General features: G+C 35.7%; 1 protein-coding gene across 1 annotated transcript in view; it reads left to right on the top strand.

Moving 5' to 3' along the window:
• Nucleotides 1-14,575, top strand: part of TRDN (triadin) — a 169,205-nt gene that overhangs the window by 44,146 nt on the left and 110,484 nt on the right. Inside the window, exons 4-5 of the mRNA XM_038132155.1 lie at nt 5,874-6,011; nt 7,977-8,003. Coding sequence (XP_037988083.1) covers nt 5,874-6,011; nt 7,977-8,003 — 165 coding nt within the window. The remainder of the gene's footprint in view (nt 1-5,873; nt 6,012-7,976; nt 8,004-14,575) is intronic.

The raw sequence follows: 14,575 nt of genomic DNA, 5'->3' as shown, positions 1-14,575 counted from the left end.
CATATAAATGACACTTAAAGCCCACCGTAACATACACTCCTATCCACATGTAGGGCTATGTCAAATGGACCTGAAATTACTCAATTGCTTTGTGGGAGTTTGTGAATTTCTTTCTAAATTTTGGCAAGTAAATTCTAGTTATAACTGCTTTTTTGTTCACTTTCAGGTGAGATTTCCTCTGTGAACTTGACCTCAATATACTTATCTAAGGTTGATATTAGAAAGAGACAGCTACAGGCTGTAGTCTTAATATTTACAATATACGTGCTTATTAAATGGAAATTACTGAGAAAACTGACTCTGCTTTCTAAATTTTAAAAATTTTCTAAAGTTTTTAAATGTAATATAATTTAAAAATCAATTAGTATTTTTATTCTAATAATTCAGTGGCACCAACCAGGGTTTTACCTGTTTATGGCTTAGAGCTATAAGCTTGACAAAACTGTTAGCCTATGAAACAGATAGGCAAGACCTAAGGACAGTTATGTTGACAAACTGGGACCTTACTAATAGGAGACTGTGTATATGGAGTTCAGTGTCTTAGATGCTACATTTCAAAAGATCACAGAGTAGAAAGAAAGAAACTTACAAATATATTAACTTCCAAATGAAAATATAGGTCTCTATATTTATAATATAATATTTTTCTAAGAATATAATTTGTTTTATTACCACAAGCTAGTGTTAGGCTTTTGTATTTTATCAAACACAACAGAAATTTTCTGTCTTCATCAGCTGTACCTTGTCAGTGTCAATGAAGTAGTTTATATCTCATAGATCAATCTTTGCACCAGATAATTGCCATCATTTGTAACTTAATTGCATTCAATGCACTGGAGTCAAAATATGTAATTGATGAAAATCCAACAATTATTAACTAATTTGCTGTGATTCATAAAAAAAAAAAAAAAAGGCCACCTTAACACAGGTTGAACTCTGAGTATACATTTAACCATTTGACAGGCAAAAAAGATTGATAGGAAACTACATTTCTGGCAGAGTTACTAAGACTCAAATAATGACTGAAGTAATTTGCACAGATAATCAGTTAGTCACTTTTTGTTGTGCACTTGACAGGAATAAATGACACAGACTATTAAACATAGCCAAATTTGCTTGAGAGGCTACAGCAAATCATTTCATGTGATTGCTCAATTCTTGTATCCAAACATCACTTTTAGAGTACCCATTATCCGTCCTGATGAAAAAAAAGGAGTTTTCTGTTCAAAAATACTTTGCCAATTTATGAAAATTACCTTCTATCTTCTTGTTACCAAGAACATACCTAATGCAAATTGCAGGACTTGAGAATTTGTCGTTGCCTGGTTTCAAGGAGCTGTGTTAAGTGTGGGTTATTAATTACCATTAAGGTTAAAATTTTATTTTAAAATCATTTAGAATTAAGATTGTGAGCCAAAGAGACTTCTGAGATGAAGAAATTAATTGCTCAGGATTGTTGTTCTCAGATTTTAAATCAAATTACTGTTTCTGTACCAGTAATGCTAGAGAGCTACAAAGAATTGTAGCACTTCATGTGCTGCTTCAAATTACATAGGAATCTTTTTAGAAGTACCTAAAACTATTTCTTAAATAATTATTTTTAATATATTTGCATATGTTTAGTATAGAAAATCCAAATAATCTTCCAGATATCTCCAACAGCTAACAAACATTCTCCAACCAAATTCAATTGAGTTGTCCTAGCATAAGATTTCTTTGAAAGGTAGTATACAAATTCCTTCCATTTGATTGGAATCCTTCCTCTCTCAGCTTTAACTCTTCCAAATTTCAACATTTTCCAGAAGGTTCTGGAAATCTGATGTTTCCCCTGAAAACAAAACAACAAAACTGTTACTATGCTCGCAGCAGTGAACATGCCAGCACAAGAAAGAGGAATTTTTACTGATCTGAAAAACATCTCTTATACTGTACCAAGTAATAAAATACTTTGACAAACAAAACATTCCAGCAATGCATTTTTGGGGAATTGGTGCTGTTCTGGAACATAAGTAATTTATCAAGGGGAATAGTTGTATAGAGCTGGCGTTAATTATGAATGTAAAGTTACAAATCTAAGTGCTTAGTCAAAGTGTGCAATAACAAGAAGGATTTAAACTTGAAACAGCATCACTAGCAGGATCCATGTCACATACTTTAGTAACAGGGAAATAAGGTGACATGTCCATGCTAATTTTTCAGACTTCCTTTCTAGTCAATGGAAAGGAGTGGGTATCTTTGGAAATTGATTCATGTAACCCTAAAACAGATTCCAGAGGAAAGAGAGACACTTGCCTTCTGAAGGTCACAGTATGTCTTTCTGCACTGGCTTTTGAGGGAGTTCAGGAATACCAGGGATTAAGTATCCTTTCAGGTATATTTTTCCAATTAGGGTAATCGAAACTTAAACTGTGATTAAAGGTAATTACACAGTGTCAACTAGATTCTAATTCTTCAATATTAATTGTATGTTTCATGTCTGAATTCAACCTCCTCAGTAACCTTTTACTTCCTTTCCCCTCCTTCAACAGGCATTTATTAATTGTTAATTATTTTATCTAAGACTTAAAAATTGGCTCAATCCCTATTTAAAATTTAAACAAAAGCTTAAACTTCACAAGTCTGTATCTATCTGAGAAATATTCTGAGAAATAGCCTCTTTACAGTTGAAATGCAAAGTCCTGCCCCCTCTACTTCCAGAGCAATGGATTTTATGTGATATATGATATATTAATTACAGTTTAGATCGATTATAATAATCTACAATAATATTAGTTATAGCTATAGATTAGTTACAAATTCTATATTACATACCATATGTTAGCAAAAGAAATATATTGTGAGCTTACTTTTAAAATAATTAGTCTGCTAAGATTTGCTAAGAAATGGGAAGTTGGATAAAAGACTGCTAATCCAGTCAAATATGTTGACTACAAGATGATTGTAAAAAAATCTCATCATAATTTCAATTGCTGGACATCTCTAAATTAAAAAATATGAAGCTCAAACTTTGTTATGAAAATCTGCATTCTTTCAGCTTCACTCTTGAAGCAAGAGCATGCAAATTTTCTGGAAATTGTTGTCTTTCTTTGCATGTGTGTGAGGTAAATTGAATCTTTCTCTGTACTTCTTAAAAATGTAGTAAATACAAGTTAAACAGAAGATCTGAGCACAAGGACATAATTTTCCAGATTCATGCCACTTGCATCAGACCACAAGTGAGCTCACAGTATCTGTTTGAACACAAAGTTTCATTTTGCAAATACCAATAAAGTGTCCTCTACACAGCTCCAAACTGATTTTTCTAAACTTTCTATGTTAAAGAGGATTTGCAACTTGCGCCTGTTAGCACTGGCATGACTGGACACACAATTTTGCCTCTGGACACTTATAATTTCTAATCCCTTTTCATAGTGTGGTATGAAGATGTTATGAATTAAAGACCAGGATATGATGTTGAAGACTGATTCATCAGCAAAGATGGCTTGCCTTGGGGTGGTTGGAATAATTTCCTCTGCTCTTGATCTTGCACTTCTCTGAGCATTTCCCTTGCCTGCCCGGGGGGGGACAGCTCTGCTACCTGTGAAGCAGAAGCAGTTTTTGAGCTGCTAGTTGATAGACCAGTTAATTAAAATAAATTGACACCAATTCTTGTTTAGTTTATAGCTGTAGTCTTTGCAGCTGTAAAAACCTGTGGCTGTAAAAGCAGCTGGGCCCTCCCTAAGCAACCAGTGGGTAAAAGGAGTGTGGATAGCCACACTGAAAATCAAGGCAGCTGTCCAAAGCTAAACCATCCCTGCTTGTGAATCAAAATCTTGATTATGCTAAGACACCTCTGGCCATGTCCGTTCTATTAGTCCACTTTGACTAGTCCACCTGATTAGTCCAGCTGTAGATTAGAGTAAAATGTAAATGGCATCAGCGGTCAGGTCACAAATTTACTTTTTAAGAGCCTAAGTATAGGTATTCCTTCTCCTGGTTAATGCTTGGGGTGACAGTTTGTTGCAAATCACTTGAAAAAATTAAATCTGTACATCTCAGTGTATGAAGACAATGCAAATAAATGTCATGCTAAACAAAGTAAATATTTGCTGGTTTACTGCTCAATTTTCAGAATAAAATAGTGGGCACAGTAATGCACTAAATTAATTTCTTTACAATGCTGTCATTGCATTATGTTATACCTTTAATTTATTTGATGTGTCTGATTGTTCAGCAGCACATACCTATATAATACAATATTCATGAAAAATTAACTACAATATTTCTTTGGTCTGCATTATCAACAAGCTGATGCAAACCAATAGAAAGTCAGCCTGGTCTCTTGTGTTTCAGAATAATTAATTAGAAATAAAATTAACATGAAAAGTGATGCATTTATATTTCAAATAAAGCTACATCTAAGTTTTGTTACAGCACTTTAAGAAAATATCTTTTTATACTGCTGTCACTGAAAAAGTTCCTCTAAGCCTGCACCTTGCATGATTTTTAGCCTCCAAGTCCGTGTGACACTGCTTCTGATTTTGGCTTGTGGGTCAGAACACTGCAATCAGAAGTAGTTGTGAAAATACTTGTCTTTAGCTTCCTACTAAAATCTTTACCTACAGAAAGACAACAGAGGTATGGTTCCCACCTTGATGATGCTAAATTCAGGGCTCATATTTCTATCAAAACTCCTAGGAGCAAGACCAGGCCAAAAGCTCAAATCACATTTGAAGTCTACCTTCAGTTGTTCATATTTGTGGAAAAGCTTTGCACAGACCAGGCAATGACTCAATCTGCAGTTTCAAGTACAGTGAGCAGTAACATAGACTGAATGAGGGTTTTCCCTCTTCCTAAGCAATGTTTGGTACAAAGTTCAAGAAAATAGAAAATTGCTGCATGGAATGGTCAGAAGAAGACTGTCAGAGATGGGAATCTCCCTCTGAAGTAGTGTGTCAGGTTCAGACAAATCTGGTGAAATCCCGACTGGAAAAGCCTTTAAAGGAGTATTAGTATCAGCCACTGATGGCTGCACTGCTTGGGTGTGGATACAGTGGGAAGCAGAAGTCTTACTTCCATCAGAGGTTCCAGGAAAATGAAGGACATGAAACTACACAGCTTCCTTGTTTCCTAATTTGCTTGCCCACAGGGGCAGTAAAACCAGAACAAGTTAAGTATGCACATGTGCACAAGTGTATGTGAAAGAAATTCTAGAAAATTTGTGAGAGAAGAACCAGAATCACAGGATTTGTGTGCTTGAAAGCAGCTGTCTCTGTGGCCTGATTTGCATCTGGTTTTTTTCTGAGCTCAGAAAAGTTTTGGCCTGAGTATGCACAGCTTTCTTCTTCCCATACTGTATGTGTGGTCCATGACAATGATGTGACCCGTTTGTGTAGCTAACCCGAGGCTCACCAATTTCTTCAGCCAGGACTTGTGTGAAGGAAGGAGCTCAGTGGGGAGATATGACACAAGTGGGACTGAATCCTAGATGGGCATCAGGAGACAGGGGATCTGAGATTAAAACCTGGGCTGAAATGAAGTGATTATCTAAAATGAAGAATATTAGAATGAAATCTATGCTTATATTTTGCCCAGTCAAGCCCCAGAAGGAGAGCCAGAACTTGGAGTACAAAATCAAACCAAATTTTACACTGGGTCCCTAATGACTCTGTGAACACAAGTGCAATAAGATACAGTTTATACCAGCCTTCCACAGGAAGGAGAGCTGTCCTCAAATGCTTGAATTATAAAAATTAACATTCACAATTCTTGTTTCTGCTAAAAGAGGTAGTATAATTAGTCCTGTATAAAATGAAGATGAACTTTTATTACTGAAGGAGTTGTTTGGTTTGGGTTCTTTTTTCAAACTGCCTTTGTTTAAACTCTGCACTCAGGAAGATCTGTTCACAAGCTCAGCCCAGAACCACTGAGAATCATTCATGAGACACTGGAAGAATCTTCTGATTGGATTTATGGCTTTTTTTCTTTACTGTCTGACCTCGTATGGAGTGATGATGATGACAGTGATGAAGGTACTTGTAATGCAAAGACTTCTGTAACTGCTCTAACTGCTTTTTTTACACGCATTAAAACGGCTTGCTCAGCTTTTAACAAGAAGGTCAAACAAAAAGGAAAAGTGAGATTTGTTGCTAATAAAGCATCTACTGGCTATTCCAATAAGTAAATTGGCCTCTTTGTTAGCTTTCATCTCATGTTTAATGTACTATTACAGAAAAACTCTCAGAATTAAATGCTACCATTGGTACATCTTGAAGAAAAGAACACTAATTTATTTACGACTTCAAAGCCACAACCAAAATATGCATCAGGATATTGCTTCGGAGAACAGAAATTACTATTTTCTTTTAATCAGCAAGAATCTAAAGAACCCTGGAAAATACACAAGATGCATCAAGAAATTTTGAACTTTTTTCAATCTGACATATTGATAATGGGGCAATATATTGAAATGAAAAAGAAATATAAAATTTCAACTGAAATTATGGGGTTTTGGATGGCATATTGCAAATAATTTAGTTTACTAGAAATTATTTTGCCATTATGGTACATCTGACATAATCGGAGAAATGAAAGTAACTTACTAATATTTTGATTTTGGAAGTAACTTTCTGTTAATACAAACCAAAAACCAAAACAAAAAATTAAAACCTAGTTCCCCAGTATGAGCAAAGACTGCTCACAGTCAGTAGTGGATCATCATGTCACATCATATTGGTCATTCTGACAAGCGATACGTGTAAGAGTGACATCTTCATTTCACGGTAGTTTATTTTATATTCCATTTGGCTACGCCAGAATATAATTAAAAAGTGACATGTACTGAAACTGACTTCTACCCATTTGTCCAGAAACCTGAGATATTATCAAGTGTTTACCTTTTAAATATGTGCATGAGCTTTTTATATTAGCATCGTATATGAATGCTAATGGATAGGCTGCTACATGTGAGTCGGTGAATTGGGCATCCTATTCTGAGATATGATTTATAACTAGCAGAAAGCCAGTCTCTCCTAAGGCTGACAAACAGAAACGATGAAAAATAGAGAGCTTGGTAAAATTTGATCAGTGTGCATTTTTAGGATTTCTTAGCTCCCACAGGACGTGTGAACTTTCAAACACTCAAGTGTCTAAGTGTTAATGGCAGTAGGAAAAGTCATAAAATACCTGACAGACAAAAATTTGAGATCTGATGTTCACTGGATTTGGAAAACCTTAGCTCTGGCAGTGTTTTGTCCAAGTGGAGTTTCATCATCAACCAGGAGTGTGAACAGGAAGCAAGGCCTCTTACTGCATTATATCATAAAAATTAAGTGCTGTGAGCACCCTGCCCACTCAGTTCTGTAGTCAGTGCAGCTGAGGCTGCACACTGGCCAGTCATTCGGGATCACTCCTCCAAATTCCATGTCCTACATGGAGGAGCAATAACATATTGCAGCAATCAAGTGCTTATAGTTACACTGAAATTGATTATTTTTTGCCTTGGGTTTCACTCATAGCATTGGTAGATTCACAATCTTACTAAATTTCATATATACTTTATTTGTGATTTAAAAAGAACCACTGAGCCTTTCCTAAAAATGTGGTAACATGCATAAAGTAAAGCAAATTTTTAATTGTAGTCACAAGTTAATATTCAGAAGCACAAATAGATATTTAAATATTTCTTTAGTTACTGCTGCACCTTGAATTTAGTTACCCAAAATTCTACGGCAAGAAAGATTTTTAATGAAAAATCCAAAATCTCAGAATAGGTGCTTGTCATTTAGCATATAAAGAAGATTTTTTTTTTTTTTTAAATGAGCCGAAGTGAAAAAAAAGGGTTGTTTTTGTTTTGTTTTGTTAGTTGGTTTTGGGTTTGGTTTTGGTTTTGTTTTTTGTTGTTTTAGTTTTGGTTTGGTTTGATTTTATTTGGTTTTTGTTGGTTTGTTTGTTTTTTTAATCTTTTCTCTGATACCTGCTTTTTTCTCTTGGTTTAGGTGAAGTGGAGCCTTCCCTAAAAAAAGGTTGGTCAGTTGCTTGACAATATTTTGTAATCTTTTTAAGAATTAATTGTATATCTGTGATACAAATTCTGACAATAGGAACAATAGTTTCATGGCAGTCTACTAACCTTTTCAGTTGTGCTCTAACGAACTCATTAAATGCAAAACACAAATAATAATATTTACTAAGCTGGTTTTTGCAAGAATTTTTTAAGAATTCTCTACTATTTCATTTTTACTTTACTATTTCATTATTCTTTATTATTTAATTATTACAGAAAATCTGAAAAATTTTCATATAAAAATAGAATTATAGAAATGTTATTTACATCCTTGTCATGCTTGTGGAACTTCTCTTAGTGCAAAGGAGTTATATGTATGTCTGTATAGAAATAAAGTTCAGGAATAATAATATGGAAAGTATATTTAGTGAGAAATAATGATGAGGTACTGTCAAGCATTTTACCTGAAGCCAACACAAGCCCCTAAAGAAAGGACTGCATCCTAATCTTCTGAAAAAATTACTTAGTTATCATTGAATTTTTAAAACAGACAAATGAAGGATGTAGGATTTATATTATAATCTTTATGGATATTGAAATTGTTTTGCTGAAACATAAAACTTATATTCAACTTCTATTGAATCAAAATGCAAATGTATTATAAGGCTGGAATTACTGATGATAGAATGTAAATCTTTTCAAAACTAGGGTGTGTTTTTTCTCCATATTTAGCAAAGTTTGAGAATAGTAGGATTTGTAAGCAGCCCTATGTGAACTGAATTTGGCCTCCATCAACTTCTCAAGGGGTAAATGCCCATATTGAAGAATCTAGCACCCCGGTTGCTTCTGGGATTACAATCTAGTTTTCTCTGAAGTTAAATGGAACTGGATCAGGCTTCTATTTAATGAAATAATCTGTCAATCTCAATCTGTAATCCAGGGAATTAATAGGCTTGAAGACCAGGAGCAGTTGTCTTTCTATTGACGACTCCTCTTGTTAGGAAAACTTACACACAGTGTAGGAAAAGATTCCCTCTCTTTACTTCATCTGTAAGAACTGTAAAACCTTCAGCTTTGTCTCTTTTCCTGTAGAGACAGGTGCATTTCTAATTTTGCAGAAGGTGCACAGAGCTGTAGCACTTCGTTGGCAAGGATGTATATGGGTGGAATGTGTCTTCTCATCACGGGTCAGTGAAGGGGCCAGGCTGAAAGGGCTGTTAATTCATGGCTTGGAAGGCATAATCCATAAAAACACTATGGACAGCACCATGCTCAGCATTGCAATCCCTTCTCTGGAAATCAGTGACACAGGCCTTACCCATTGCACTGGGGCAGAAAGATGTAGAAACAGAATTCAGAGAAGTCATCTAAACAAGCTCAAGGCTGCCTAAATTGTAAGCAATTGGAAGTTACTGTATGGTTGTTTGGACCTAAAATTGCTCCATCCAAGGAGCTGAGTATCTAACTGCCAGCTGGGAATGTTTTCCTCACTATTCAAAGCTCCTGGTTGTGGACGTGAATCCTGAGAGGGTCTTCTATCTTTGGTATAAAGGAAACGGACAAGAACCTGGTGGTTTCTCCAGATCTGGTACCTTACAGGATAAAGTGTGCAGCCACACAGATGTGAAAAGGCCCAAATTCAAACATGCTTCACCTTCCAGAACAGTAAAACAAATTTTGAGTTACTTTTCCACTTCCTGAATGTGTGCTCAAGATTCTCCCTGTGTCTTTTAGAGTATAAGCATTCTCATCCTTGTCTCCCTGAAAAACACCCTCTCTTGACTGTGCCTGCTGAAGATAGTGCCCCTTTCTGTCATAAGTATTGCCATAAGCTTTCACATAGCAGTATCCTCAAGTAACTTACCATCTCCAGGTGACTGGAGGTCTCCATTTCATCCTGGCAGCCAGGATCTGGCCTTGTTTATACTTGATTTTGTCACCTCTTTTACTGAGCTACAGAAATACAATATATGTGGCCTGAAGCCATGAGTCCCTTGGAGATGCCAGTGCAGAGTACTGCGTGTGTCTCCTCAGTGACCAACGTCTCCCAACCCCTCAGAGTTGTTCCTGGCTCTCTGCAGACTTCTCTTAAAACTGTATAAACGTCAAGGAGCTTGACTGCCAGGGTCTAAGGCTAAACAGAAGCTTTCTGAGAGCTCTGTGGCATAGTCTAGTGAGCAGCTTTTCTGCTTAGGCACAGTGAAATTCTCTCCCAGCGCTGAAGGTCGTGAGCACAGAAGGCAGAGCCCTGGGAGGTGAGCTGAGGGCTCAGGTGAGCTCCTGCAGGTAGCACTCTCACAAACATCACAATCTGTTCCCCTGAGCACAAGGTGCAGATCTCTCCAAGCAGCTTTTCTCAAATAATTTGTGCTGTCATTTACATGATAAGATTTCCAGAAGAAAAGCTTTCTAAAGCAAAACAAATCAAAACAAGAGACAGAATCGGTGATTTTTTTTCCATGTTGCTTCTGTTAGGGCTGGACCCAAAAGAGGACCATCTATACAAATAGATCTGGAGGTTTATGAGTGTCAAAATGTTAGTTTGATTCATGAAATTAGAACCAAAATTTTTAGTTATGGGGTCTTCTCTGCCTACTTGTAAAGGGCCATTTCTACATCAAATCCCTTCTACTCCGGGCAGCAATTTCATCTATAGCTTTATGAAGGATCTTTCTTTAGGTGACACTGGCATTTGAACATTCTAAACAAGAAAAAAAATACCAGTGAGATTGTGCAGTACACTACTGCTGTCTCGAGAATATGAAAAAATTGACATTTTTTTCACATTTTTATGGAAAACCTCTCTCAAATTTCACTCTGGAAACATGCACTATGGTTGCTGTGCCTGATATTTAAGTGCTTGTATTGGATCTACCTCACAGTTATTGTGGTATTCATGAATAGAATGAGAATTTTTGAAAAATCTCCATGCCTGTTTTTAGTGAATGGACAAGCCTGCACTCTAGCAGCTTTTTTGAATGCTAAAATGTTTGCACAAAATTTACTTTATAATGTAATATAGTAACTGAAAAAATAAGATTGCTGATAACATAATACAATTGTATATTGGAAAAAAATTCAAGGGGAGAGGCAAGGACATTGTCTAGCCATGAAAAAGGAAAAGTCTAATCATAATTATGATCCCAAAGAAAGCAAAGATCACTTTCCCAGAGATGTAAATTAAATGCAAAGATAATAGAAGTACAAGTAATGACAATGGGCTTCCACAGGCAATGGGATTAATATCAGTTTCAGAATCCTTTGAAAATATGAAAATATCTCTCAAGCACCCTTTTTTATTGCAATTATTTTTGCCAGTCCAAGTCTTATCACTAATATTTATCTTCAATAATTGGAAAAGAATGAACATTTAATATTGTCTGGCAAAGCAGTATTCTTCAGTGGACATAGAGAAAGATTATGCTGGAGGAGACTTTGCAGTCTTTAATAATGCCTATTCTCAACATACAAAAACTATAGGGCATTTTCACAAATGGCAGAGAGGTTTAATTCTTTCAGGCTTATTTGATTTTAGTTCCATTTTTTTTTTTCTATAATAGTTATGACTGATAATCTTGTTCATTTTTTCAGGGTTAGTTTCACCTTTAGAGACACATTCTATTATTTGAGAGCCGCATGCCTGTATGTTTCTACTAGAAATTGTTGCTATAAAAAAGAAAGTGGAGGGTGTTTGGTTTGGTTTTTTTGTTTTGTTTTTTGTGGGCAGTACTGGCCTCAGTTGTGAGTTTGGAAAAGAGTTGAGAAAACATAAAATTGGAAATAAAGATGTGTAAAGAAATACAAACACTTCAACATTGAGAACCATGCCCTAAACAGGTCTTTATTAAACTAAAAATAATTTTAATTTCAATAAATACTATTCAATTAAAAAGCAGAGAAAGAAATAAAGCACCATTGTGACAGTTATCCATCTCTGTATTACCAAAAATTTTTATTATTGGCATAAGATAGTTGTTACCAACAATCAAAAGAAACATTTCCTTCAGGTAGAGATGGATCTCTAATTTTCTGTGAGTTAGTCTATATGTGAGACAGAAAAATATGGTTTTGACTTTTTTTCTTAGGAAAACATTATTTAAAAAATCATAAATTATGACAAAAGGCCAACTCAGACTAGAAATTTCTGTTAAAGGTCTCAAGAAATTTTGTAAAAGACAAATAAACTTTTTGGCAAAGCACCTTATCCATCTGTCTTCAGTTCAAATGAGAGTGTCATTGCCAGAGTATTAGGCTGGTTATTAATATGCTGAAGACACATCATGCTCTTAAAAGACATGTCAGCTTCTAAGGGGATTGTCACTTACACTGACTCACCCTCAGCAGCTCTGGCCAAGGTGTGGTTCCCTCAGACCTGATGCCAGACACCCACTCCTGTTAACCCCTTCTCCACCCTAAGGTTAGGCCAGTCAGAATTTATTCAGCCCAATCTATCAGCTTGCTCAGACCTGGGTATTGATCTGTGCTAACCAAGAAATTGCTCCCAAAAGGAAAGGTTCTCAGACCAGACAATTTCCTGCATAGTTTTTTGGTGCAGTGATCAAGTAAACAAGTTATTAGTCCTACAATTTATCATGTGTGTCAGACAGTTTTTAACTGTTAAAATACCTAAGAATGTAGGATTAGACCAAAAGCTCAGCTGACTCAGTGGATGAGACAGAAGTCCTTATTGCTGCCCTAGAGTGACCAGTGAAAATGCCTCAGGAAGTATATCAGAACTATTAAAAATATAGTTATAATTTCCCATGAGACTTCTCCATACTCCAAGCATTTTCCCCAGTGAAGGGACACAGTGTTTGCATGGCTGTAGTCCATCTACAACGTCTTGTGAACCAAAGGCTACAGACAGTTTGGAAATGAGCTAGAGACAATAAATTCAGAATGCCATAAATGCAACCTGAAAACTGTGTTACCAGTGTAGTTGTCGTATATGTGTCTTAAAAAATAATTAGACAGTTCCATTCATCCCTAAAATATATACCTATTTGTACTGATAATGCCTTTGGAATTCAGTTTCTTTTATGTTGCTGTATGGTAATGTTCACTTCTCTGTATATGAGTTGCCATTAAAGATCTCACTAAAAGGCTTTTGCTGTTTCCCTAGGCTACACTTTACTATAAAGCATTTTGCATATCTTTGTGTAAAGTACTCTCTGTGATAAAAGATGGAAATCATTGATTGGTTCAATTCTCAGATGTAAAAGTGCTTTTCCAGATATGGTATTTTTTTTTGCATTTTTCATTTTTGTGGCATCCATTTCTGTTATTAATGTTCTTTTAACAATTTCATGTGGTTTTACTTACATTAATCAGTACAGCAATTGCATATCCATCATAAAATAGCATTTTATAAAAGAAAGAAAATATTTTCCATATTGCACAGATGAAAAAAAGCAATATACTACAAGGGTACAGGGATGTTCAATTATAGTTCTTTTGCTTTTTGCAGAATAATGATTTGTTTTCAACTTGAGCTGAAACTTTTCAATCCAAACTTACCAGCTATATTTTAAAAGAGAAAGAGAGAACTTTGGGCCATAAGGCTAGTAGGGACCCTGGACAGAAGGCTTAGAAGAGAGTTTTGCAGCTGTTGAAGTCATCCTCCTAAATTAGGGAAAATCTTAAGTGAAGATATCCACACAATCTTCATGGAAATCTTAATTTGTGCCCCAGTAATGGAGCTCTGGGGAGGTTCTTACTCTGAGAGGAGAAGATATTAAGCAGATTCCTGCCGGCTGGAGTTTGCTGTGCCTGACCTGGAAAATGAACGACTTCTCCAAAACTCAGTTAAACCCACAGCATCAAAACTGGGGTCTTGCATATTTCTGAGTGAGCTCAGATCCCTCCACAGCTACTGCTGTGCCAAGGAGAGGATGTAGCAAATGGAGCCCATGCTCATGACCCACAGAAACTTCTCTCTTCTGCATGCCAAACCCCTAAAATAAAATCAATTGGATACAAAAGTGATTGAATTTGTCAAGGAATTACTATCTACAGACTAATACAGTAAGGTAGAATCTGCAGAGTTCATGTTTTTGAAATCTTGAAAGAGTAACTGGATCTGTGATCTCTTTTTACTGTATTTTTAACACCTTTCAAAAACAAAGAAACAAAACCAAAAGACCCAACCAAACAACAATTAAATAAATTTGAATGGAAAAACATTTCCTTCATGCTAATCAAGATTAGAGATTTTATGTATTTTTCTCTAAGAGGTCTACTAGCCTTGCCTGCATTTTTTTCTTGAGAAAATTACACTCAATTAAATGCAGACTGATAAAATTGGCTATGAAAAATATCATTTACCACTGGACCAGGAACACCTTGCAGACTGGCATCCATAAGGAGAAACATGTCATGACAATTTCATGTTCCACTGGTTTTGATCATGTGGCTCTATCTCTGATTTGTTTGAGTAAAGAAGTTGTCTGTCTTTTGGTTCTTGATTTTAATCAAAGTGCAAGTAGCATTCCTTTTTTTGATTTTAGAACCTAAAGGTACAGGACTGCTGTCTGGGAACAAAAAACAGGGCTTTAACATCCTTATATATATAAAGAATAAAACTTAACTTTA

This window comes from Motacilla alba, chromosome 3 (genome assembly GCF_015832195.1).
Source record: "Motacilla alba alba isolate MOTALB_02 chromosome 3, Motacilla_alba_V1.0_pri, whole genome shotgun sequence".
NCBI lineage: Eukaryota > Metazoa > Chordata > Aves > Passeriformes > Motacillidae > Motacilla > Motacilla alba.
Note: the sequence above shows the minus strand (reverse complement) of the source record. Positions and strands in the feature narration are given on the sequence as shown.